At 39.3% G+C, this 27,554-nt stretch overlaps 1 protein-coding gene across 1 annotated transcript; it reads right to left on the bottom strand.

Annotated features, from left to right (window-relative positions):
* Positions 1-1,719: 1,719 nt before the first annotated feature.
* Positions 1,720-26,097, bottom strand: LOC756770 (cytochrome P450 2U1-like). Its single transcript, XM_030974488.1, has 6 exons — positions 25,740-26,097; positions 24,470-24,698; positions 6,700-7,099; positions 5,448-5,637; positions 3,414-3,551; positions 1,720-2,713 (listed from the first exon to the last, which is right to left on the bottom strand). The coding sequence occupies exons 1-6, from the start codon at positions 26,095-26,097 to the stop codon at positions 2,535-2,537; spliced, it is 1,494 nt and encodes a 497-aa protein (XP_030830348.1). The 3' UTR covers positions 1,720-2,534.
* Positions 26,098-27,554: the final 1,457 nt, after the last annotated feature.

The following is a 27,554-nucleotide window of genomic DNA, read 5'->3' as shown; positions in this document are numbered from 1 at the left end:
ACTGAAGTGTTATGAAAACCGTTAGGAAAACGCAACATTTGGTTTCGATTTCCAGTCATAAATATCTTCTTAATCAGACAGACGATCGGCTTGTAGAAGTCATGGGGTTCCTGACTGACCTAAAGGTTTATAATTATCATTGCAGCATGAACTAAATACAGGATTTTTGTTTCAGAATCTGAGATAAAGTTACCGGATCCCTTTACAACAAATTGTCAATATTTGGTAGGCCTGCACTGATTAAAGAGAAAATTGAATTCTTGAAAAGGTGGAAATAAATTGTGAGCCTCTTCATTCTTCTTATGTAAGAGTGGAAGGGTATCATAGAAAATTTCCCTGAAAAGGGTGGCTCTCAATTGAAATGCCCTCATAGTCGAAATATTACAAAAATGAAATGTTAAATCACTATTTAAAAGGGCCGAGGAGTGACCACTTTTTCAAAATGGTAGATTAACACTTTGAGCATGCTGGATCCAACATTATATTGGTTGATTCTAGCAGGTTAAAAGTGTCATTTTTTTAATGAAAATTCGTTTTCTGCACTTTCATATAACACCTCAATCAGGTAAAAATTTGCCAGGAATAACAGAATTCTGTTTGTTTAATGTAATGCTTGCATTTCCATAATTTTATTAAACGAATTCGTTTTTACCGGCTGCCTGCCGTAGCAACAAAGTTTTAAAAAAAGACTTTATACATGGCTGATTGTAAAGTCTGCATGATGTCTTTCGTCTTCTTTGTTGTTAGGGCAGGCAGCCAGTGGAACGGATTCGTTTAACGAAATTATGGAAATGCAAGCATTACTTTAAACAAACAGAACATTGAAGGGCTTTCATATCAAAGAAGATTACACAAAAATTCTATGCCATATCTCCATTTCTATTTGCTTGAGACCAATCTCGCAAGGCGTGTCAAACGCCGCACCATGACATGGCCCTACAATCTTTAAAGACACCTCGTGTGCAACGGGCATTCCATGCTATGTGCAAGACATGGTCGAATAGCAGAGCCGCTGCCCACAAAAAATACACGTTACAGAATCTGAATCCTTCCGAAGATGTTATTTTGTCATTGAAATGTAGACTGTGCAGTCGGTCTCTGATACTGAAAAACCACACACACACAAACAAAAATATACATTCTCTCTCATCTCAAATAAAACGTCCAAAAACCCATAGTTGTTTAATATTATTGAAAACTCTTTATTCTAGAAGCCTGGCAAGTCATACCTCTTGCATGAAGATACATACACCATTATCAAGAACACTGTTATAACAGATTCGTTATAGCAAGGGAATTCCATTATATCATTATTTGATTTCTAATGATTTTCCTTGGTTTGTTAGCCCTGATATAACAAGAACAACTGTGCAGTTGGAAGAAGAAAAAACAACAACAAAGAAACGAAAATGTATAGTGACAAATGTCATTGATAAGTTGATGCTGGTCGTGCATCTTAATTCTATTTCAAGTGGTTGCATTTGTCCTACCTCTTTATCAGATTTTCTTAAAGGGGAAGTACACTCTAATATTAAATTGGTTTTAATATGAAGCAGAAAATGAGAGGAACGGTCAATGCAAGTTTAAGTAAATTTTGATTTAAAATGTGAAAGTTTTTGAAGTTGCGATCAATTAAACCCAAATTGTTTACTCTGTGACGTATCTTGCGAGCTCGACTCCTATTTGCTATGTAAAACAACAACAACAACAAAAAGAAAATGTGCCCTTTATAGTCATGAATGAACCCTTAATATAATTTGTGCATATATGTTTTTATACAACCCTTGTAATAACGAATGTAATCCGTCCCATTAATTTCAAAGTACCGGTAGATGGATTAAAGCCTATACGCGATCTTCTTGAAGCATGAACCTTACTTAGCCTAGCTTAATGGATTATTGGATAACGATTTAAAATTCCATGTCGGTCCAAACATTGTGGACTTGAGAAGCACTCAATAGATCTTGAAAGAAGCTGCCTTTCATTGCAAACTAGTCAATTATTCCATATGTATCTAGCAAGTAACCACCAAGTAAATTGATATTTGTGCTTCTTTAGAAATTTCATATTTTGTCTTTATTCTTCCTCATTGATGGATCATGCTTACATCATATATACATATATATACATAAAGGAAACTATAAAGGTATTATGTATTGATTCATGCTTTTATTATTTCATTTCATGTATTAACTGGTGGATAATTATTTTTACATACATCTGCATTATCTATATACACATTTTGAGTAAATTTCTTATTTCTATGTTAAAATATAGATTACTATCCTGTACGTAAAATGACATGTGACCATATGGTTACATCATTCACAAAACACGTGATGGAAAGAACAAATAAAAGCAAAAGGAGGATAGGGATATAGAAAGGGAGTAATATTCAGAGAAAGTATAAGATATTGAATGAGAGAGAGAGAGAGAGAGAGCGAGAGAGAGAGAGAGAGAGAGGGAGAGAGAGGGCAAGAGATATATAGACAATTATGAAGGAATGAAGAAGAAATCAGTGAAGAAAATGACATTCACACTCTTTTCTCTGCCCTGATCAGAAAATCATGCGGTCTGAATGAAATACCAGGTATGCCCTCACTGTTTGTCGGGGAATCCTCAGGCAAGCGAAAGGTGAATCTTTGAAGGAGAAAAGTGAAGGTCAAGAAGACGTCCATCTTGGCCAATATCTCTCCCAAGCACACACGACTCCCTGAGTAAATAAAAGTAATGATGTCAATACTGTGTTTAAGTTACTTGAATATCATTTAAAAAAAACGAAATAACGATTTTAATTACCCAGGAAAGTATCATCAATTTTTTTTATATAAAAATGTTATAAAATAATATTATAGGTTATGCCTGGCTTCTTCTAGGTCTTACTGTCCCGTTTTGAACTAAGGTACTTGACGCACGTATTAAATAGGAAGTTTGAACGGTATGACAAAAAAATGATAAAAGACTAGAGAGACACAGAATTCTCAGTCTTCTTCGAAACAATCGAAATCGGAGTGATGAGCGGTCATACGTATAGATAAAGAGAATACGGATTAACCAAATAAAGCTAGACTCAAGACTATTGTCGATGTGTGGGAAAGTGACGTCAAATCGAGGATAAAGATCAATGCATTACGTTAGTAAGCACACTCTTCTGTCATATTTCGTTATTTGTTAGAGTAGAAAGGGTCGAAATTGGGAGAGAGTACGAAATAGAATAAGAACATCGAACAAAATTACTCACTCGCCGATGCTAATTAGAACTACCAAACACCCATAATTTAATCTGATAAATACTGACTTCTGTCATTCATTGTACAAACATGCCTTGAGCCCTCACCTGCTTATGGTTATTGTAATCGCACTTGCGCAGATTCGTTGTACCTTTAGCAACGAATAGATGTTTTACTACCTACCTATTCCAAATGGAATGAATGCATCCGGCTTGATGATGCTTCTTCCATCATCGCTCAGAAATCGTGAAGGTTTGAACTTGTCAGGCTCCTCCCAATACTTCGTACTGTGCATGAGCTCCCAAATATTCACGATAGCAGCTGCAAAATGAAAAGCAACAGAGAGTATGCATGAAGATTTGTTGGTACATAGAATAAGATGATTTATTACATGTATAATAATGATGATAATATTAAATTACCGGCAAAATTTAACTGTAAATTATAAACTTTATATGGAGATTGTACTGGGAATAGTGCATCAAACAATTTTTCAAATGTAGTAGTCCGCCCTTCTTATAATATGTGGGCCAGAGAAGGTAAAAGAAAAATTAGATCCTGACAAAAACCCAATATTTTAGGATAATGCGCTTATTTTTGCATGTGTAAATGACCCGTCATTTAATCTATGATTTACAATCTTCGATAACTTTAAGTTTACTAATGCTTGTTTTCGCGTGTTTTTTTTTGTATATTTGCAATTGGAAAAAGAATGAAATTACTCAAGTTTGTGTTCGCTTGTTCTACTCATTACACATTCAACAATTGATGAGAAATCAGCGAACATTTGCTGGGATACCATTTTCTGATTTAGGAATTCTAAATCCTGATATTTCATGCGCTCTTTTATATCACCACCTGCTCAACAGTTACAGATTAACGCATAACTTTGCGGCGGCTTGGAGCATTGGGTCAAAGGAGAGCGGCTTTATTCCACTCCTTCTTTATCAACTTCCTGGTAAACATCAATGGCATTCCCATCATACTGGGTACCCATTCAATACCAGGATGGAGAGTGGCAAATGTGGATTAATATCTTGCTAACGGACATTAGCGCTGGGCTGGGATTCGAACCCTCAACCTTTGGATTAAGAGTCAGATGAATGGAACACTCTACCACGAAGCCTCCGCTAATGAATGTTACGCCAATTTTACTCATGTCAGCCATCCAGTAGCTATTCTGTAAACAAACTCTGTACAAGTGCATGGTCGAGACAGTCAAACTGCCAACTTTCAGTCCGTCATTCGCCACAATGTAAACCAACTATATAAAACCGGATAATATAAATCTCTCCTTATCAATGGACTCTGTTCTGAATGATGCACGGGAGCCCTCTACTGACAAACTGTTTGAAATTGTTTTTAAAAAAGGAAAAAATACTTTTCTCACTTCTTCCCTACCGGTGATGACAGCTAGGTGAATCCAAATCGGGAAATGTTAATGTCGAAAATAATTGCCCCCCCCCCCCCCGTCTAATAAGCCTGTATCCGCCCCTGATTATTTTCATTATAATGATCAATCATTAATATATCATTGTAATTGTGATTAGATTATCATGTGCGAGCCCGTAAAGAAGGCGTCCATAGCTAGAATGCTCCTCAGGGAGTGGAGACGTTCTCAAGTTTTAGCAATTAAGAACCTTCAAGATAGGCGCTGGAGTGATATTAACTCTAATCTAACCCTTGAAATTTGCAATGCCCCTATTGGTTTATTTCGTTGGAACTCACTCAACTCAGTAATCTCTCTCTTTAATTACACACTCTCTCCCAGGATCAATTTTATGAAACAAAGGGTTATCTTTTAAACCACTTCAATCTTTACGGATGGGGTCCAGGAGCCAACCATCGGGGGAATGGTGACATGCTGTGCCAGAGCCTATGCCGGTGTCCAGGAGGGCGTAGCCTCCAAAAGCTATTGATTTTTAAAAAGGCATTTAGAACCTTTAAGATGACGAGCAATACAAATGATAATTTTCTCCTAAATATTCATTCAGCCCCTCTTTCGTCAGGGAAGCGATTTTATTTATATATTTGTTTTCCTCTCTTTCTCTCTCTGCTTTTCTTCTTTACGTTTCTTGTGCCTTCTTTTCTTTTTCTTTTATCCTTTTTCGCCCATCGTGCGCGGTCTCTCTCTCTATCTCTCTCTTCCTCTCTTTCTCCCTCTTTCAATCTTTTAGGCCGCCAAAAACAGAGGGGGCATTTGTATGCACCGCTGACCTGTTCCTTTGGGAATGGAGTACCCCTGGACTTCGGCATCCTTGTTGGTGAATCTGGGAAAGCCAAGAGGTGACACCGGACGGAATCTCTGGACTTCCATGATCGTGGCCATCGTGAGCGGCAAATCTTCTCTGTCCGACATCGACGGTGGGCGATGATCTCCGATAACGCGATCGATCTCGTTTTGAACCTGGAATTTTGACAGGAGAATATTCAAGTGATAATACTACACTGTTGTCCCGTGTTGTCCTTACAGTTTTATTCTTCCTTCTTTTCATGTTATGATTATGACAATATAATTCATTCTTGATAAAGGTTATTATCTATTTTAATGCTATGACTCTTCAGATTGATTAATAACGTTACGAGGAGATATAAACCATACCAATTAATGATAAATCATATTGTCACAAACTCACAAGCCACTCATGAAAAAGGGTCGTTTTTTAGTCCAACCTTAAGGACTACTGTGTGACAGAGTATAGAGGGAAAATGTCTTAACTTTAACTAGTCAATGAGCATTAGCAATTGAAGGGTGGATATAATGATAAAAGGGATAGCCTCTTTAGAAACAGATAATTCAGCTTTACCGACAAAATAGATCTTCTCAATATAATCAGGGAGGTGAGACTTTAACTCACATGCCCTGATATAATCATACACATAAATTTTGTTCAAATTTGTGAATAGTTTTGTTAATTGTCAATTATCATATTGATTTCAATTGCTTTAAAAGGGACCGTCATACAGGATTGAATTACCTATGTCCTTTTTTTTTTAAACCGTCATAAGTCGACGAAGCATGTGTCATAACATTATTAATATACGTTCCTATGGGATGTCTGCTAACTCAGGAGTGTTTCACGATACAAAGACTAAATCGACTTTATTTAAGTTGTATTTAACAATGGCAGGCCATTCGCTTTCACCATTATTATCTTTAGATAATATTTTTTCCTTCAATAATGCATTATCGAAAAATGTACATTCTGTAGGTTTGTGCCATAATTTGTACGTCTCTTGAGAGACCAATGCTAGTAAACAGTGGCAAGAATAACCTGCCATAGTTAAGTTCAACTTAAAGTCGATCTCAGTCTTCGTGAAACACCCCTGGTGTAGTAAAACGAGCCAGAATGGTTTGTCAATATATGATTTTGATCGAAACTGTTTCCGTTCCCCGATCCCATCACTTATTTACCTAATAGTAATAATTTCTATACGAATAACATCAGTAAATATATTTTGTTTGCACCTGCTCCATGGCATCTGGATGTGCTGCCATCAAAAGAATTCCCCACAGCAAAGTAGTACTCGTGGTCCCCGTACCCGCCGAAATCATGTCAAAGATCCCACGCCACACCGTTGTCTCATCGAACACAATCTCATCTCCACGTTTTTTCTGCTCTCGAATTTCCAAGATGTAGAGATCTATGATATCCCGGATATGCTGGTCATCGAGGGTCTTTCCGTGTTCATCGACCATGTCTGCTACCAAGGTTTTGAGGGAGGAGATGAGATTTCGGAATTCGGAGTATAGGGGCGTCTCGAGGAGAAAAGGGAAAAGGTGGCCCAAGGAGAAAAACGAGATGGTTGACAGCGCACTGTGAGTTCTCGAGATCAAGTCGTTGAATTCTGGATCATTCAAATCAAACCTGCGAGGGGGCGTAATGATATGAAAACAAAAACTTTAACAAACCACAAAAGTATCTTTGGTCAATTGTGTGTCCAATTGATTGAATAAAAGAATGAAATCGTTCCATTGTCTCAGTCATCTTAACCCATTTCATCTAATTATCGAATTAAGAAGTAAAATAAAGGAACACTTTCGCAATCTAAATATTTAGATGACAGTCTTTTAAATTTCAGTGCTGTAATCATGATTTTCTCCAAAAGAGTATGCTGTTTCCCTGTTGTTTAATCAATGTTGTTTAATCAATGATTTATGCAGTATCTAGTAAACTTGATAATCAAATCAAATCGCTTAAAGCGTCTTCTCCTGCATAATTACATCCTCTTCAAATAGAAACAACTATGCTACCCATCCCCACCCCTTGACCTATATAGCTCTACTCTTGTGTTTTTGTAATTCTTCTTTTTTTTAAAGGCTTTTTTCTTCTTTCTGGAAGGTGTTATTGCCATCATATATTTTACCCTTTCAGGGTGAAGGGTGGGGCGGCCAGATGATTTTAAATTATAGTGGCTGAACCGAATATGCCGACAAGTTATCACGCACACAAAAAATATCATGTCTCTTTGCTTTAAAAATTCCACATTAATTTTGTCAACCGGAATTTTTTAGTACGCAATCTCCATCCCATCTACAGACACACGCACACACACACGCACGCACACACACTAACACACACGCACGCACACACACAAACACACACGCACGCACGCACGCACACGCACACACACACACACACACACACATACCATCCAAAATTAAGGAATAGTCAATTTGGCGTGGCTCTCTCAAACTGGAACACCTTTTCTACGGTGGATTTTCCCACTCTCTGAATCGAAGGGCACGCAACCTTCATTTCCTCGTCACCATAGCGACGGTAAAAACATCACACTCATCCTATTATTCACAAAAATTGCCTCTTTGGTAGTGTTACAATAAACAGCAAATTGCTAAAAATTCAAGTTTGAAAAAAAATAATCATCACCAACAAAAGCTTCCTCTTCAAAGCTTTACACTCATCACGGTTCACTTTCTTATTTATAATCGTTATCAAAAAGACATACGAGAAAACGTGAAAAAATACGTTTGGATTTGCTCAATCAATTTGAAATCATCATCTATTAGTACATTGCCCTTATGCACGAAGATTAGGTTGGTATTCGCAGGGTGTCTGGGCACAGACACGGGCACGATTATTTATAATCGCTATCAAAATGACCAACGAGAAAACGTGAAAACAACACGTTTGGATTTACTCAATTAATTTGAAATCATCATCTATTAGTACATTGCCCTATTCGCAGGGTGTCCGAATCTGGGCACAGGAATGGTTACTATGCCTAGTGGCGGATCCAGGATTTGTCGATAAGGGGGGGGGGGGGGGGCTAAAATGTGAAAATCGCGCCGACCAATATTTCGCTCAGTGGGGGGGGGGGGGGGGGGGGGCGTAGTGACTAGTGAGCATAATTTTGTTTTTCGTATTTGACCCCGAAAATGAGAAAGTCGCGCCGAACAATATCGCTCATTATTTAAAAAAAAAGGGGGAAAAATAGCCAGGCCCCCCCCCCCCGTGGATCTGCGCCTGACAATGCTCTCTCTCTCTCTCTCTCCCTCTATTCAATGTTTTTTCTTCTTTTTTTTTCTGAGCATCAAGGTGCCGTTATTAACCTTTTTCGTATATTCTCTTTAAGTATTCTATAAACTGCACCTCACCAATCCAGAAAGAAAAGTAAAACACACTGTCAATAGTCCAACTTCTTATAACAAATCGTCAAACGGCAATGGAGCTGTTTAAATGTCTTCGGACAAACTTATCAGAAGCGGTTTTTCATTTCATGTAAAAGCGACCCTATTTATTTTTAAGTGTCTTTTTTTGTTTTGTTTTTTGGTGACGTTTTTAACCTTTTGTATATTGTATCATTGTAAATTTGGGACTTGACAACGGAGAATCCAGGAGGGAAAAGAGAACTATTCAGTCATATGACAATTTTTCTTTGATTGTCCTTTCCCTGATCACATTTTTAAAACAACTTCTAATATTTTCAAATTATATCCCGCCCCCACCCAGAAGAGCATTTATTCCGTTCGCTCGCATTTTTCCGTCATGAAAAAATAAGGAAGCCCTACATCTATGCATTACCCCTCCCAAATCTCTCTTTGCTCTATGGTGTAGGCTATTTAGAATTATGGAAAACCACACGAATCTAGGATTTTATGAAGTTCCATACATTGCATACTATTCGGATTAAAATACGAAAAGAATAATAGATGCTCATTGTCACACCCGAATGTTTCCCGAAAAGCTATTTTGAAAAAAAACATTAAACGCCCTGGCGTTCATTGTTGCTGCTGTTTTTTCTCCACTGGACTATTTTCATTTTATATACTGACAATGACTGACGAGAATTTATTTTGTTTTCCCTTAAAGAGACTTGGTAACATTGTTAAGATGAGATAAAGTGGTGCTAAGGTAGTGAATTCAATGCTAGATGTACAATTAAAGATAATCTGAAAGTTTGAGTGAAAGAAACAGACCGTTATTAATGATATAAATTGGGGAAAACTGATCTGATCGATTCCTTAATTCTCCCAACTACATTATTACAATTGTATTACATTTTAGGTGAATGTAAATTCTCACAACGCAATGAATTGGCTCTATGTACCATACCAGAGGACATTTTTTTGTTTTGTGTGTCCCAAAATTTAAAAATTTGGCCGATCGATATTTCGTTTCGTTGGGGGGAGGGGTAAGGTCAGCTTTTTGGGGTCACCCATTACCATGTTTTTATTATTATTATTATTTTTTAATAATTATTATTATCAAAATTTAAAAAAAAATATATATAAAAAGGGGGGGGGGGGGGTTTGTTAAAAAAACACACACATTAAAAAAGTTCAAGAGGGGGGGGGGTTCAACCCTCAACCTCCCCCCCCCCCCCCTGCGTACTGCGCCTGGTAACGTGTAACTATAGTAACGTATCGTTGATATGGTATTGACGCTGTTATATCGACAGACTATTGGTTGTTTTAACGCACCAATCAGATGATTTCATTGCGACTATTCTTCTAGCAGCTCCTCTCTATTCACCTATTAGTATCAATATCGTTCGTCGCCAAACACAACAAGATTTATGCACCCGCTGCAGTGATAGTATAATCTATTGGCTTGGATATCATGGACGTTCGGGAGCTCAACAGTTCTTAGAATCTTCTTAGCCATTTTGTTCTTTTTAATTTTATCCTTTTCTGGATACTACCACATCTGTTAGTCAGATCAAAATCGATAACTTATACGAGGCTTTGTTGTCTTTTCTACCAAACCGGTGAGTAGTATTTGACGAAATATTCGCTCTTTAAAGATGTTTAACTCAATCATTATGCCTATTGTGACTATTAGGTAAAGCTTGGATAAACAGTGCTTTCATTCTTATTCAAACAGAAAGTATAGGGCATTTCCTTGGACAACACATTATCCATGTATATAATTGTCAAAATCTGGTTAGATTCATGATTACCCTCACATTCGGCACTTTTTTAAAACCTAGGATTTCAAAGATTTGAACCATTTGAATAGTTACATATTTTGCAAAAACCTATTAAGAATACATTCATAAAGTCTAACATAAATCTGAACTTGTATGGTAAAATGCTTTTTTAGCAAGCCCCTCCGTTTTGAATTACTTCATTAAGGTCATTTTTTTTTTCTATTGTTCAGTACTGTTTTTTCCCAATATTTCTTATCAACTAAATTTTGTTCTACATAATACTGAATTTACTTTGTTTATATTATATTTGACTGTATTATATTATGTCTGTTTATATTTTGTTTGTTTTGAAACGGAAATAAAATCTGAATCTGAATCTAATCTGAATCATCACTTTCTTTCCTTTTTTAGCACAGAGTATGGAACAGAAGTACGTTTTGAAATGTACCTTTGTCATTGTAATGCGCCTGTCCATTGGTAAATATTGCTTTTTATGAATTAAATAGGGAATTGAGGGAATGAAACGTCCATGCTTACGGTTATGATCACACATTTTAATGGTGAAATGGCATCAAAATTAAATACATATGGCTTGAACTTAATTTTCTCTTCCATAGGCTTAGCTCCTGTGCTTAGTATTGTACTTTGCCTTCGGGAACAAATCGTTTTCGTCAACAACAAAAAACATGTTAACCTGCTTATATCCACACATACTTTGTATTTGTTATCCTTTCCTGCCAATTTCTCCTCTCCCATCCCTCCCCTCCCTTACATACTCCCCTTAACCACTCCTCTTCCACTTAATCGTCATTTCTAACGTCACAAGTGTGTTTACTGCAAATTGGGATGGGGTTGTAAAAACCCTCTTCAAAATGTCAATTCCCCCCCCTTCCCTCTGCCTCAATCTTTCATTACTATATTTTGTATTTATTTATCTTCTTTCTAATCATCTATCTCTTTAAAGGGGTTCCTTATTTGCTATGTAAGAGAAGATCAAGATACTGCCTTTTATTACGATAATTATTTGGTTGATTTTTGAATTGAATTGAATTGAATTTATTCACCACTTACATACAAAGTCAACGAATACAACACAATATTTCTTACTAACATAGATAAGCTGAATAAACGGAAGATACACTGAGAGCAAATTATTCTATTCTGAATGATCAGTTTCATGCCTGTTCCAGAATATATAATCTACCTAAAAGTTAAATCTCTCAATATAAGGTGTATAGAAATGATACTTCGTTCCATGTAGGAGTTGGTCTTGAACATGGTCTCTTCGTCATGTTAGTAGATGAAATTGAATTTAATTGAATTTAATTGAAATGAATTGAATATATTTATTCACCACCATTGAACACATTGAAACAAAAGATATATAAATGTACAATGACAATGTCAATATAACATAAATATCAACATTCATGTTCTACATCGATATACATTATACGAATAAATTTAGTGTCAAGAGTAAAAACAATAAATGACTATTTACAATGAGTTTGTGATCAATTGTGATAGTCTTAAAGAGGGAAAAGAAACCTATGCAACCGTAGTAACTTTTCTCCTTGTATATCTTCCCCACAGCCCTACTCGTGTCGTCATCGCATACAAGCATGAATAAGACGAAGACTTGTTGTACGGACAGATTCGGCCTGAATTACATCTTACCAATGTTCTTTGAATGTCAGAAGAAAGGACATCCCAATGGCAGTATGGTACAGACCATCCCGAAGCTTATCCCTAATTCATTCGAAGTAGGCGGCTGCCCCAGAAGGGAGAGTAAACTTAGTGTTCCTCCTGGACGTCGAGTCTGCAGACTCCCGGGTGATTGTTTTCCTCTCTGGCTTTTTCAAAATTCATTTGCAGAACTTGTTTACTTTTGCTTGGACTTTAAGAAAAATTGTATCTCGGAAAAGACTAGGAATACAATGATCAACTTTTATAACTATTTTTTTTTCTTATTCAAGAAACCTGGGGTAATTCTAATTTCCGGTATGCTGTTTTTCGTTTATTAATTTACATTTTCATTGAATATGTTCGCAGATTGCGACATGAATCCATGTGAAAACGGCTGGTGTGAGGAGACTATGACTGGATATAAATGTCACTGCCCCAGCGGATTTCAAGGAAAACAATGTCATGAACGTAAGAACAAAGATAACAAAATTGCATTTCCTTTCTTTAGGGTATAATGAAACCATCCAGCACTTTTACTTTTCGTCATCATTTCTTTTGGCAATCGAGCACTTTATGACAAAACTACGATTAGATTTGTGTATGAAATGAACTTCGGATTATATTTTGGAACTTTAAAAATATAAATTGCCCGATCTCGTGATGCTATATAGACTAGAATCTAGGAAAACACCAACCGTTATCGGCCGCGGGTGGTCGTCGGTCTTAAGGGTATGATGCTGCAAGGTGAAATGTTTTAACATTTGAATCAAGATCCCCCACCCACTTTCTTGAAGAAAAAAAAATAATTTCAACAATGTTATCTACCAATCTTAAACTAGTTGACACAAATCAGCCTGCAACGACCCAGGGAATTGCTGTTACCTGTGCGAAGGATATCACAGTAACCGTTGAGCTTGGTACTCCGAATAAGTCGGTAGAGTTCACCCCACCATCGGCTGTCAATATAGAAGGAACTGTCGTCCTGGTCTCTCAGAACTATAACTCGGGTGATGATTTTCTAGTCGGGTCAACTCTCGTTGAGTACGTCTTTGCTGATGAGAGCGGAAACCAAGCATCTCTTTGTACCTTCAACATCAACGTCAATACCGGTATAAAGGAGAGGAAGTTTTGCAATTTGGCATTTTCACCTACTTTATTTATGATATTATGTAAAACAAGATAATTGGTCTTAATGTGCTCGCTCTTTAACACTTTAATTTGAGAAAGATGGAGAGATGTTCGGGTCGATACAAATGAAATAACAATGAAATTAATGATTCATCAACTCAATCGTTCGATAAAAGGTTTAAAGAAATGCTCATTCACTTTTGAGTCAGTTTGTCTGAGCCCATGATGGTTTGACTGGATAACAGACAATATAAAATAAAACTAATTTTGTCTTGATATCACAGTCGATACCACCCCTCCAGTGGTACAATCCTGCCCTTCTAACCAGACATTCTCGGTTCTCAAAACCCCCACACCGATCACTTGGACACCACCAACAGCCAGTGATGCGTCTGGAATTGCATTCATCGTCGCCAACTATGAACCTGGAGTTAATGTCTCCGTGAATAGCCCCATCGACGTCATTTACACTGTGACCGACAACAGTGGCCTTGTAAACACAAATTGTTCGTTCAACATCGCCCTCGTATTTGTAGGTATGTCGTGTGATTTTTTAAATACTACTACAAACTAGCCTACAAGTCCACATTACTTTAATCCAATGCCCATAGAATTTTACTAAAATCGCAGTTGGTGCTACTTTAATAGCCATCTGTCACTGGTTCAAATTCAAGAGGGACTTTTAAATTTACACGACGAGAACGTGGACTAACACGTGTGACATCCTTTTAAGGCAATGTGGTGTCGTTTTAAGGCACTGGCAGTGCCCGGCAGTACCTTAAAAGGACATCACATTGCCTTAAAAGGATGTCACATGTAGCAGTCCACGTTCTCATCGTGTAAATCTAAAAGTCCCTAATGATGAGTCGAGGTGACGCCTTCGTAGAAAGAATATTTTAACATGTACAATAGCAACTATACTTTCGAAAAATCAACCTTACTAGGCATTTCCAATAGCCTTAATTGTGCGCCAACTATTGAATGTGCTAACATGACAATGACGTATAACGTAATCGAAAGATGACTTACAAGGGATGTAAAATTGGATATTGAAATTGCGCTTGAGTTTATTATTTTCAGAAATAATTGCGATAATGTTTTGTGGTGTCATGTCATTAAATCAAAGCCTTGAGAACCAAAGACCCTTTCACACGTTCTATCACCACCTAAATGATTAGAGTTTTCTCCTCAACTAGTTAGCTTGATTTTGTATTGTACATTGTCGCAGGCTAAACAAAAGGCCTAAACACCTTCTGCATTCTTGTCAAGCTCCTTGGTGCAGAATGTATCAAATCTATTTCCTGTCGTAGATTGCAAATTAGAACATTAAAAACTAACTCTAAATGCCTTCTTACTTTCCAACGAATGTAATTCCATACCTATAATAACAATAAATCTAATAGCATTACTTCATATTTACATTTTATCGGAGCTGAAGATATGAATGATAGGTAAATACTGTCATACCACTGCCAAGGTACCGCAAGACAAACAAAATATGGCCCATAAAGACAGGTGACCTTCCTAAACAGATTCTGGTGCACATTTATGTTCCTTATAGAATATAATTTAGGTGACCATTTAGACAAAGTCTTTATACAGAAGTGACAAAAATAAAAGATCTGACTATATATTCAATTGACTATCGTCAAAGACATCTCTTTCGTGAAATCAATTCCATCAAAATATCATTTGATCTCGATTACCGAATACTTTCAATGTGTATTTGGTTCTTTAGAGACACAATGGGGTTGCACGTCTTCGAAATGCTACACCCTTGATAGACAGTACCGATTTTGGCAGGACGCTCACGACTTCTGCCCGACGCTTGGACCGATAACCACGGCTGCAGGAGACAGGACACCTTCCCTCCTATTTGCATATACCGAAGAAGCGTCCCAGCTCCCCCTAATCAAAGGCCTAGGTGAACTGCCTGTTGTATGGATCAACTGTTATACAGTAGTAAGCGAAGGGTTGTGTATGTGCGACGTGGATGGCACGGGAGCCGTGCGGATTAATTCAACCAGTAAGAGTAAGTTTAATCTCGATAATTCAGCACAGTAAAGCTAAACGCAATCCCGGATCCAAGCCGCCCCCCCCCCCCCACTTAGTGTTAGTCCTAAAAAAGAAAGAAAAATGTTGTATTTCCCTTTAGGTGCCAAAACATCGGTCGGTCGGTTGGAATTCTTTTTTTCTTTTTTTTAATACTTTTTTTCTACTTTTTCCTCACTCTTTGGGCTGATATTTTTCAGTTGTTTTCTTTAATGCACATATTTTCTTTGTTCATGAAACATTTTTTGCTAAAAAACAGTAAAAGAAAAAAAAAAACAGACAGACTTTTTTAAAAAGCCGACCATAGATTTCTAGATTTTACGGTCGCTTGCAAAGGGCAATACAACATCTTTTTTTTAACGCCTTATTTAGGGTACGCGTATATATGCTTGTTCTTCCCCTTTGAATGCCCCCTCCTATCTCCGGTGTAGATAAATCAATACGGGCCAGACCTTGTCGGGTGAAAAGTACCCTTTTACCGGAGATTTAGAAAAAGGGGGGGGGGGTCGAGGGAGGGGGGGGGTGCGGTCGGGAACTTTATAACGCCTAATGTATTTCTAACATAAAGTCATGGGACTTTTAATATTCTAAAAATCTCGCATCTCTGCTCTACGAACCCAAAACTATCAGAACCACCCATTCAAAGCACAACTGAAAATGTATCTGCATGGTGCTGTCCCATGGCGCCGGCTAACCATAACGGGCCGGTCACACTTAAAGCCCCCATCACACCAAACTAGTTCTCACGACGTTCTGGAACCGTCCAAGAAAGTCGTAAAACGGGTTGTGGTCGGGGTAGAATGTGTAAAAAATGTCTATAATACGATGCTAGTTCGTTCATAAACAGTCCTCAGAATTTCCATCTTATCTGTACCCCGTCTACAGTCAGTCATATCGAGTTCAGATCGGGTAAATTTACCATTTCCAGGCAGTCCGTAGTCAGTTATTATCTAGTTCTACCTTGTTCCCAATGCGACCAAACCTTTTCTAACTATAGTTCAGAGACGGTAATTCTGCTCGTCCTCATCTCGTTCTTAGTGTTTGAACACGCTCCTAGGGCGTGTGCAATTATGTCCTGGCTCAAGGGTTATAAATTTCCAGCGCGTTCTTGTCATTCCTTATTCCCTTTCAACTTCAACGCTTCAAGCTGCATGTGCAGATCAAGACATTCAAGTAAAGCCCCCATCACATCAAACTAGTTCTCACTATGTTCTGTAAAATGTTGCCAAAACAGGCTCAAAGTATGTGCGAACGGAGTGAAAGTAGTAGCAACTGTTTACGATCTGTTTAAGAACTCCGTGTGCGGGCTCGGACTGGCTTGGACCGGAAGGGTGCTCTAGAACTTTGAGCCTGTTCAAAATTGTCCCCGTCCTGCAATTAGACGGACTGACAACGTATTTAAAACGAGGTTGATAATACGAACGGAATTGCCGTAGTTTGGTCCCCCTCGTTCGTTCGTTCGTTCGTGCAAAGAATATCAGGGAGTACATCATCTAGATAGGAAGATCCTTATTGAGCCAACAGATCGTCTCATCATCGAGCTCACGAAGTCCGGAAGCGCCGTGGGGGGATTTGTAGATCGGACAGTCATCAATGACATGATCCATAGTTTGGATCTCTCCACAGGCGCAGTTTGGTGATGATTCAGCTCCAATTTTATGTAGGAAATATTGTGTGCGGCCAACTCCAGTTCTGACACGGTTTAGGTTGACCCAGGCTTTTCTTGGGAGGTCGCTGCCACTTGGTTTTGCACAGGGCTTTGGCATGAACTCCTTCAGGTTGGTAGTGAACGTGTTACAACGAGTATCCGGACACCTACCCCCGGACATCCACCTCCTGGATAACTAACCCCAGTCAACTACCCCCTCGGACAACCACCCCATAGGACAACTACCCCCGGACAACTAACACCCGGGCAAATACCACCCGGACAACTATCCCCGGACAACTACCCCTAGGATAGTTGTTCGGCTGGTAGGTGTCCTAGAGGATAGTTGTCGTAGGAGGTAGTTTTCTGGTGGGTAGTTGTTCTTGAGAGCGGTTGAGGGACCGGTATGTAACCGGTATGAGGCGCCGTGGGTCAACGTTGAGCGATCGGTGAGAACCCGGCGAGAACCCAGAACGAGATCGGTATGAACACGATAACAACCCGTTGGACAAAATATGACACGGCGTCACCGCCCCATGAACGGGTCCATACCGCCTCGTACCTTTTGCCGGGTCTCCAAGGGTCTCGTCTGCCACCAATTGCGTGCCCAACCGTTGTTCACCGGCCGCTCAACGCCCCGCCATGCACCCTCATCGTGTTCTGCCGTCCGCACGAAATTTACCACACGTTGGCACACGGTAGGCTTAGCCGGCGCCATGGGACAGCCACTAAAGTGACTCTCACACTCTGCCGTGTAGGCCTACCGTGTGCCAGCGTGCGCGAAAATGTCTGCGGACGGTGGAGAACGGCGAGGGCACACGGTGGTTCGTTATCAAAGCGGGCAACACGTTAATAGGGCGTTGGCGCTTATTTACACCCGGTGGGACCCGGCGAAAGTTTTGGGCATGTTCAAAACTTTGGCCGGCTGGCACCGGCCGCAAGTAAGCGGAAACAGGACGGTGTTGAACGGTATGAGGACGGTATGAATACGTTATGAAAACGGTCACACTGTATGAACACGTTCACAACACGCTCATAATCCGTTACAGAACGGTGATGAACGGGCAAAAAAAAATCCACCGTCTGCAACGGGTTGTAAGCGGGTTGTGAACGTGTCATGAACGTCAGCAGTCCGGGGACTCGCTCACAGGACGCTCCGAGCGGCGAGGGGACGCTAAGTGACTGGTAGGTGGCTGCTACAAACCCGGTGCACACGTTCGAGACCCGGTATGGGCCCGGTATGGAAACGGCCAAAATTTTCAACAAAAGTCAATCTGGGCGGTGAAGACGGTAGAAGCACGTTCAACACCCGGTACACTGTAAAAAAATAATAGTCGAAATAACTCAATAAAATTGAGGAAAAGAATTGCCTTATTTTTAGTAAGTAAATATTACCTACGGCATCTTAAATTAAATTTACTTATTTTGCTGAATAACTTTTTACTCAGTTAAATCGAGTTACATTAACGTAAATAATTTAAGTATTGTAATCATTTTAAATAATTAAAAAAAAGAAGCTATGATAGGATTACATATTGCACGATTTGGTACCCATCTAATCTAACAAGTAACATCCACTAATCATTCACTACTTCTATTTAAGATTAATCACTAATCACTAACACTACCTTCTGTTTAAGATTTAACCGTATATATATATCTACCACCATCACAAACTATTACATACGCTTCAATTCGACACATATTGAAAGGCTCCAAGTTTTATATATACTTGATCGTAGCATCTTAAAAGGAAAATTGGTTGACAATTTCCTGAAATATCAAGTTTTGATTTGTTTTGAACTGGGTAACAATTAAAAATTGTCTTGTCTTTGCTTAGCCATGTTAAATGAATTAGTAAATGTTTTAAAGTCCTTAAATTTTCATTCAACCACAAAAAAGAATTGTTTTATTTAAAAAAAGACTTTAATTTGGTCTTAATGAATATTCATAAATTATGTAAATATTTCTATTACGCACTGCATCGGTCCTTACTTTAAAAAGATAAGAATAATCAACATAAATTGTTTGAGTAATACGTATAATTTCTGATTTTGAGTTAAAATTACTAAATTAATACAAGCTGAAATTACTTAAAGTTCTTATGTATTTGATTTTACTTAAATATTCCACGTATGTTCTACTAAATTGAAAGTTTGAGTTAGCAAGACTTAAATTTAGTGCGTAAGTGGCAAAACTAATGTTTTCAAGTAAATTCTACATGGAAAAAATACGTGAAAATTACCAATGAACAAATTCTTTTTTACAGTGTATGCACCCGGTGAGAACGGTCAGAAGATGGCAACGAAACGGTGAAAAGATTAATTTTATGAATTTTTGTTTGCGGCCGGGGACAAGTTCGCTCAAAACCCAACGTTCTGGACTCTCCGACTCTGTTTTTTTTTAATAGCCCGGCAGGTGGACGGTAGGCCTACACGGCAGAGTGTGAGAGCTCCATTACACTTAAAGTTTATTGTCTTTACCAATGAATTAACTGCAGAACTATTTTTCATGTAACTTACATTGCATTGCCCAACATATCCGAATGCATGTATTGTATTAGATGCACTATCATTATTAGCTGCATTATTATAACCCTCATTGGGAGTAAAACGCATAATACTATAATAAATTATTTCTCCCCTCTTAGATTGGGAAAGCGGTTGCCCCATAGGCTACGGAAATGGAAACTGTGTATTTCTGACTCAACGATACACATGGAGTCGACATGACTGTAATTTTGTTCTCCTCTCCACAATCTGTCAGATCGTCTTATAAAGGACCGTGGGTGTTTTCCAGTCGCGAGGAATATTCAGGCAAATAATACACTGATTACACCAGACTTAAAGAACGAGTACAAGAGATGGGGAAAGGCGTGTAAAATATACAGTGTGACCCAGAAAAAAGGAAACCGAGAATTATCGATGTTTTATCATAAATTAATCACAATTGTTTAAAGTGATACTTGCATTTCCATAATTTGATTAAACGAATTAGTTTTCACTGGCTGCCTGCCGTAGCAACAACCGGAATTGACAAAATACTTAACTCCGTTTCGTTGACGATCAGACATAGACGAAAGACTTCATGCATGTCTGATTGTCAATGAAACAGAGTTAAGTCTTTTGTCAATTTCTGCTTGTTGCTACGGCAGGTAGCCAGTAAAAACGAACTTTTTAAATCAAATTATGGAAATGCAAGCATCACTTTAAATAAACATAACTATGTTTCTCCTTGCTCAATTTTCCTTATTGAGGTGTCGTATGAAAGGGCAGAAACTGAACCTTCTAGAAATGTGAATTTTTCTTCCAAATTCAGATACCGCCCGCCAAATGACTTTTTGGTTTCCTTCCTTCAAATTGTTTTTAATCACTCATGCGTGAAATATCCATCATATGAGTTGCATCAAAATGAAAGAGGAGGATCTAAGCTTTACAAATATGTGTTATTTATTAATTATAATTGTGATTAAGTTATAATAGAACTGTTAGAACATCGATAATTGTCGGTTTCGTTTTTTTCTGGGTCGCACTGTATAAACATCACGCGTGTATTAAAGATTTTGCTTTATCTTTATTTCATTCCTGTTTTTCAGTCGAATTTATCGGCATTATAATCATTTTATTCGCTCTAGCATTTACTGAAGCGTTTTTCAAGCTAGATTTACTTTCGAATCTATTGTTTTCTTCCTGTAATCGTAAAAGTTTCATATATTAATACCAAACGAACAAATTTGTAATTTAGGTCGTAATAAAGCTTTATGTGATGTAATATAAGTAATTCAAGCTCGATTTTGTATTGCATGGAAATAGTTCGTTTTAGATAGCTTTTACACGTACAAAGTTGATTGGTCCACAGCTCCGACCATTATATTGATTGCGAATATCGTAATCAGCATATTTCAATCCCGGTCATTTTAGATGTTTTATTGACCACTTGGTCAAAAGAGTTTATTTTTACGTCATATCCATATCCAGGCGTCCCTGCGCGAACTGTAGCACGTACCCATTTACCGTGATACACTTCATGATTTATACACTATGGTTTACCCACAGACGCGCTCACAGAGACACCTAGTCCACATAGGCGCGGTTCCAGGATTTCTTAGGGGGGTCAAAAATTGAAATTTAGTGTGCTGAAATTTGAAAATCGTGCCGGCCAATATTTCGCTCGGTGGGGGGAAGGGACTTTTTTTTTTTTTTTTTGCTCCCGAAAATTTGAAAATCGCGATAATTCGCTCAGTGGGCCGGGGGGGGGGGGGGGTAGTGAGGCACTAATGGCACTAATTCGCACCCCCCCCCCCCTTGAGCGCCGGGGGGGGGGGCATCTCCAAAAAAAAATGTAAAATTAACGCGTTTTTACACGTTTTTTTCAGGGGGCGGGCCCCCGGGCCCCCTGGATCCGCCACTGAGTCCACAACCTGGACCGTTTCCTTGTCGCGCGCCCAATAACGCAGGCGCGGATCCAGGATTTCTTAGGGGGGGGGGCCCAAATTTGAAATTTTGCGTGCCAAATATTGGTACGTAATTGTGACCAACAGTGACGTAATGCAGGGGGGGGGTCGGTGCAGGGAGGGGCAATTTTTCCCCTCCGATCCTCCGCGAAACGCGGAAGCTTTGACGTTTCATTAAATTATTAGAGAAAAAAGACGATTCGTTGTCGAGTTCTCGACTCTTAATCCTCGTCTGAATTTAGGTTCTCCCCATCCCGTGCGAAGCGCGGAAGCTTTTAAATTTCCTTAAATCATTAGAGAAAGAAGACGATTCGTTGTACATGTTTTCGAAAATAATCCTCGTCTGAATTTAGATTCTCCCCCACCCCCCTCCCCCTTTTTACGTTTCATTAAATCACTAGAGAAAGAAGACGATTCGTTGTACCGTACTCGACTCTTAATCCTTGTCTAAATTCAGTCTACCCCTCCCCTCCCGGAGGCTTTTAAGTTTCACAAGATTATGAGAGAAAGAAGACGATTGGCTGTACAGTTCTTGACTCTTAATCCTCGTCTGAATTCAGTTTTCCCCCTTTCGCGCGAAGCGTGGAAGCTTTTACGATTCATTAAATCATTAGAGAAAGAAGACGATTGGCTGTACAGTTCTTGACTCTTAATCCTTGTCTGAATTCAGTCCCCCCCCCCTCCCCTCCTGCTCGAAGCTTTGACGTTTCATTAAATTATTAGAGAAAGAAGACGATGCGTTGTATCGTTCTCTATACTCTTAATCCTTGTCTGAATCAGGGGCCCGTCTTAGGGCCCCTGGTGGGGTCGAGGCGGCGGAGCCGGCCCCGGAAGCTCAGGGGTTTTAGGCGTTTAATTAAGGTCAGATGAACATTTTTTTGTATACCTTATTATTTTGTGAGACTGGCAGGTCACTATTTGGCGTGGGGTCCAGGGGGCGGAGCCCCCAAAAATCAGGGGTTTTAGGCATCAAATTACCGTCAGATGAGCATCTAAGGGCCCGCTGTAGGGCCCTAGGTGGAATCCAGGGGGTAGAACCCCCGGAATCTCAGGGGTTTTAGGCATTAATCAAGGTCAGATGAGCATATTTTGATGCCTCATTATTTTTTAACACTGGCAGTTAACTATTCTTTCTTTCTTGCTCTCATTCTATTTTATTTCTCTATAATATACTTTTTCAAAAAAGTAGGGGGGGGGGGGGCTCATGGCTCCCGATCCCCGCCGTACCTCGGGCCCTGACATGTAGGAATCTACTAAAAAGTGAGGAAAAATCTCGGAAATTATGTCATTTCAGTATTATTTGTAATCCACCGTTGTGGAATTAGAAATAAACTACGTTTGAATTTAATTTTCCCCAAGCCCCCCCCCCTATCAGTACGCCAGTATCTCCTCTTTTCCTTTTTTCTTTCCCTTTCCTTCCTTCTCTCTTATTTTTTGTATTGGGAGGGGGGGGGGGGGTCAACAGCCTGGGAGGCAAGGCCCTTTCGCCTCCCCCCCCCCCCCGATCTCCTTCTTCCCCCTTTTCTTTTGTTCTTCCTCTTCTTTCTTTCCCTTTCTCTCTTCTTTCTCTTTCCCTTTTTTTCCTTTCTTCTCTCTTTTTTTTTTTTTTTTTGCGGGGGGGGGGGGCGGGGGCCAAGGCCCGCTCGGCCCCCCCCCCTGGATCCGCGCCTGCAATAACGCACCCTCAACGCTGAACCGGTAACAGTAGTCCTTGCCTCTCATTCTGTACATACCCTGATGGTTGTTTTGGGGATCGCGCGATGAGTTGAGACACCGCGCGTTTTTATAAAACCCTTTTCGTGGAGCAAAACAGGTGAGTATGGCCCACCTTGCTGGTCTGCTGTTCTGTACAGAGGGGAAAAGGGCAAATATTTCCCCGAGTGATGATAATTTTTCTTAGCGCTGCGCACTTCGGAAAAAGCAGCACCCACGGGTAAATATAACTCTAGCGTTACAAATAATGTTATATTATATCATATAAATAACACCTCTAAGTAGATCCCTGTTATTTGATTAGAGGATTGTTTGTCAAATGATATATTCAATAATCTAAGTTATATTCGCCGTGCATTTTTGTTCTATTAAGCGTGCCTTTTAGTTAGATGTTATATAAAATAAATAATGATTGTTTTTCATCCGTTCAAAAGTGCGAAGTTTTTCATTCGTTGAAAGATTAACGTTCTATTGAACTCATAAACATTCATTATTCGTATAATATTTAATACGATTTCATTTCCGATGACGTAACACCCATTTCATTTTCCAGGTGTCATTTCGTACGAAAGTGTATTATCTTGATAAGCATAGTGGTATACACTTTAGCAGTCACGCAAAACAAACACTGGCAAATTATTATTCAATAAAATCTGAGAATGTATACTATTATTATTCAATAAAATCTGAGAATGTATACTATTATCTAAATCTATTAGGAATAAATCATTGTCAAAGTAATTCCATAAATTGGGGTAAGAAAAAAATTCAACTTTATGAGCAACAGTGTATATAATTGTAGCATTTTGTAAGATTTGCACCTGGTTACTATGCGTTTCCAAGGTAATGCACATTGTTGACTTTCTTTTACATTATTTGCACATTATTTTCAAAGAGCAAAACCTTAAAGGATCATTATTCTTAATATTTGTCATAATCTCTTGATTAAAACGTATACCAATTCGTGACCTAATAAAAACTGTAGGATTTTAAGCATGAAACTTCTCTTCTTCATCGTTTTTCGCGTCATCGTATGCCAACACGTGGACTTAATATCGGATATCAATTGTGTGTACACATACACGCACGCACACGCCCTCACACACAAACACACACACATACACACGCACATCAACCGCAAAGGGCGCGTCTGGAGGCAATCCTTACCTTTGTCCAAAAGTTATGCCACAGATGATGCTGGATACTGAGTGGGTGATAAGTCCTTTGGGATTGAAACTGGTTTCTTGGTTATTCTCGATGGTCTCACAAAGCATTTTCGCCTCTTCTACGATCCGTTGTTCCATGCTGTACTTTCCAACACCGAAAGTCCTCATCGCACTCAGGCCAAAGCGGCGGCGGGCCTTCCACACAGGCCCGTTATCAAACGCAAAACTACCTGAAATTTGGATCGAAATATGTGTAATTAGAACAGATGCTAAAGTCTTGCATCCATTTGAAAGTGTAGGCATATAGCCTACAGGCAAATTCTGTTATAAAGGTATGTCCCATTTGCAACCAAAATCAAATTCTGTAGAACATTGCAAGAATTATGAATATATCGCGTATGCCCTTTATGTGAAATTTAAATGTTATTAGTTTCCTATAGTATTCAAATTAAAACTTGCAAGGAAACTCATATACTTTTTAGACTTCACTGTCAGACACTATCGAGTGACTGACTGACTTCATTTATTTGTAAGTAATAACATACATACAATTAGCTGTAAAGGACTAAAGGGTACATGAGCATTTGTCTACATCAATATTCCACTTCTTGTAACTGATCGAATATCTGCGCAGTACAAAACGTACACCATGGTCTAAAAATCAGACTATTAACTAAAATGATTGCAATCCCTACTGTACAGTCGATTCGACAACCAACGGTCTCTATTTTCCTACAAAAATCTTTCTCAAGCACTTTCGTTTTTGAGAAGTTCTAAATAAGTATTATCTTTCAAATGCCGGTGGAATTTAACCTTTTCATTTATTAAGTACCTTTAAGAGGACTCGGTAACATCGTACAGGTGAGATAAAATATTGCTAAGGTATAAGGGCTTCAGTGCTAGATGAACAATAAAAGATAATCTGAAAGTTTGAGTGAAAACCATTATTAATGATTACAAATGGGGAAAATTGATCTGATCGATTCCTTAATCTCCTAACTGGCCCTGGACATCCCCATCCGGATAACCACCCCCCAGTCAACTACTTCCTAGAATAACTACCCCCTAGGACAACTACCCCTAGGACAACCACCCTGTAGGACGACGACTACCCCACGGGGGCAACTACCCCCCGGACAACTGCCCCCAAGACAACTAGCCCCTAGGACAACTAGCCCCTACAACAACCATCATCTAGGACAACTACCACCCGGGCAACTATCCCAACTTGACGATAAATCACTGCACTGCATTACCCAAGTATACCTTACCGGCGGAGCCAAGACCGTGTTTGAGCAAAGGAGGCATATGCCGGTCTGAGAATGCCTCGGCTTGAGATACTAAAGCTTCTTTCACTACATCAATCTCGCACATCACCACAATCGTCTGGGGCCCTACACAGATCGAGAAGACGCTGCCGTATTTTTCCTTCAGTCCTCGGAACACTTCGCGAAAGTCTCGGCGGAACATCAGGAGATGGCCGATCATCGGAAGACCCGGAGGCGAAGGAGGCAGCGGAAGCTTCGACTTCCGAGCCGTGGACCCCAGAAGCCATTTCGCGAAAAGGAAGACAGCAAAGCATATCAAGCCGTCTCTCAATCTTTCAACTTTCAAAAGTCCCAATTCCATCATCCGAATCCAGTTCTTAACTCGATCAATATACACGCTTAAAGTCGCTTTGCAACTCTCAGTTTGATATATTTGCTACAATGGAGAACTTTGCTTGCATATTCCGCTTGGAACGCCACTTCAGCTAGATTAAAGCTGTTTTTTGTCGAGGGTACACGCAATCTAATCTCGCATCCAGGGATCAGGCCCTAGGAGCTCATGTCCCACTGCTCATAAACAAACGGAAAATCCTTGAACTTCCCATGACAAATAAAAAACGATGTATTTGTATTATTGCGGCGCTACAGGGGAAATTTGTATTATGACGAAATATTTTGTCTACCGTCAGTGAACAATGATATTGCACGGTTTGTTATTTCCCTTTAAGCGCCTATCACTGCCAAAAGATGACGGGTCAAAAACTTTTTTTCCCAGTTGAATTCCAAGTTGGTAGGCCTACCTTGTATTGCCTTCTATACATAAAGGGAATGTAGTGCCGACGAAGGCAGCTCTTGATAGTCTGCTATCACCTCAGTGAAACATCTTCACGTTATTTATCTGAACCTTGGTTTTGGCTCATCTCAAAATAATGCAGCGATTGGATGGTTGGTACAGGGAGATGTGAGTTTATCTCCCTGGTTGGTATTGAGTACCATTAATTGGGGGTAGGTTCCTAATGCCTCCTATCGATTCGGATAGCCCTATAGCCCACTCCATTGACAGCGATAATGATTAATTGTCTTCTCTTGCTTTTAGTGCCATAGATTTGTATTAAATTTAACCACTACCCCTTTCTAGAAGATTCCCATTTCCATGCCCCTCCCCGTCCACCTGTCTCTAACCCGACTGTTCTCCCTCCCCTCTCCATTACTATAATATTGTAACGGCGACTTATATTGTTTGACAATATAGGAAGTAAAAGTCCCAAAATATATTAGCCCCGTTATATGTTGAAGTTTAGTTGTTAGGGATGGCCGAGATTCAGGGAGAATAAACACTCGAGAGGCAGGAATTACCGTTGAAGAGTTTATTACAGCAAACCCAAACACATTTACAAGGATGGATAAAAGAGAATGTCTTGCGAATCAGAGAGGCAAAAATAATGCAGCAGGCGTTAGAACAGGCTAAAAAGATAGACTAACATGACTGGAGACCATTTCTGAACAGGTTGCTCTCTATCCCATTCGTAAAGTACTCTCGCTTCAAACACTGTGATGACAGGCTTGTCACACTAACTGACACAATTAACTCTCGACAGCTCCCTAGTTTCACTCTTCACTGACAGATTCTCCGCTCCTAACTGCCTAAGATACGAATGCAGTCTGTCTTATATACCCTTCGAGAGAGATGGAGAAAGACCAGTCATGTAGGTCACAAGTATCGCGCTGCGGAGTATTTAGGAGAAGGGCGTCATTGAGCACATAAATAGAGAGCTCAAAGTCATATTGAGCACATAAATAGAGAGCTCAAAGTCATAT

Source organism: Strongylocentrotus purpuratus, unplaced genomic scaffold, assembly GCF_000002235.5.
Source record: "Strongylocentrotus purpuratus isolate Spur 01 unplaced genomic scaffold, Spur_5.0 spur5_scaffold_7, whole genome shotgun sequence".
In the NCBI taxonomy this organism is placed as follows: Eukaryota; Metazoa; Echinodermata; class Echinoidea; order Camarodonta; family Strongylocentrotidae; genus Strongylocentrotus; species Strongylocentrotus purpuratus.
The sequence above is the reverse complement of the archived record's forward strand: the minus strand, read 5'-3'. Positions and strand labels throughout refer to the sequence as shown.

Coding starts and splice junctions, on each gene's coding strand:
- LOC756770 (XM_030974488.1), bottom strand. CDS start 26,097: ATGGAATTGGGACTTTTGAAAGTTGAAAGATTGAGAGACGGCTTGATA. Junction 24,699..25,739: donor ACACGGTCTTGGCTCCGCCG/GTAAGGTATACT, acceptor TCCAAATTTCAG/GTAGTTTTGCGTTTGATAAC. Junction 3,552..5,447: donor CTCCATTCCCAAAGGAACAG/GTCAGCGGTGCA, acceptor TTCATTTTGCAG/CTGCTATCGTGAATATTTGG.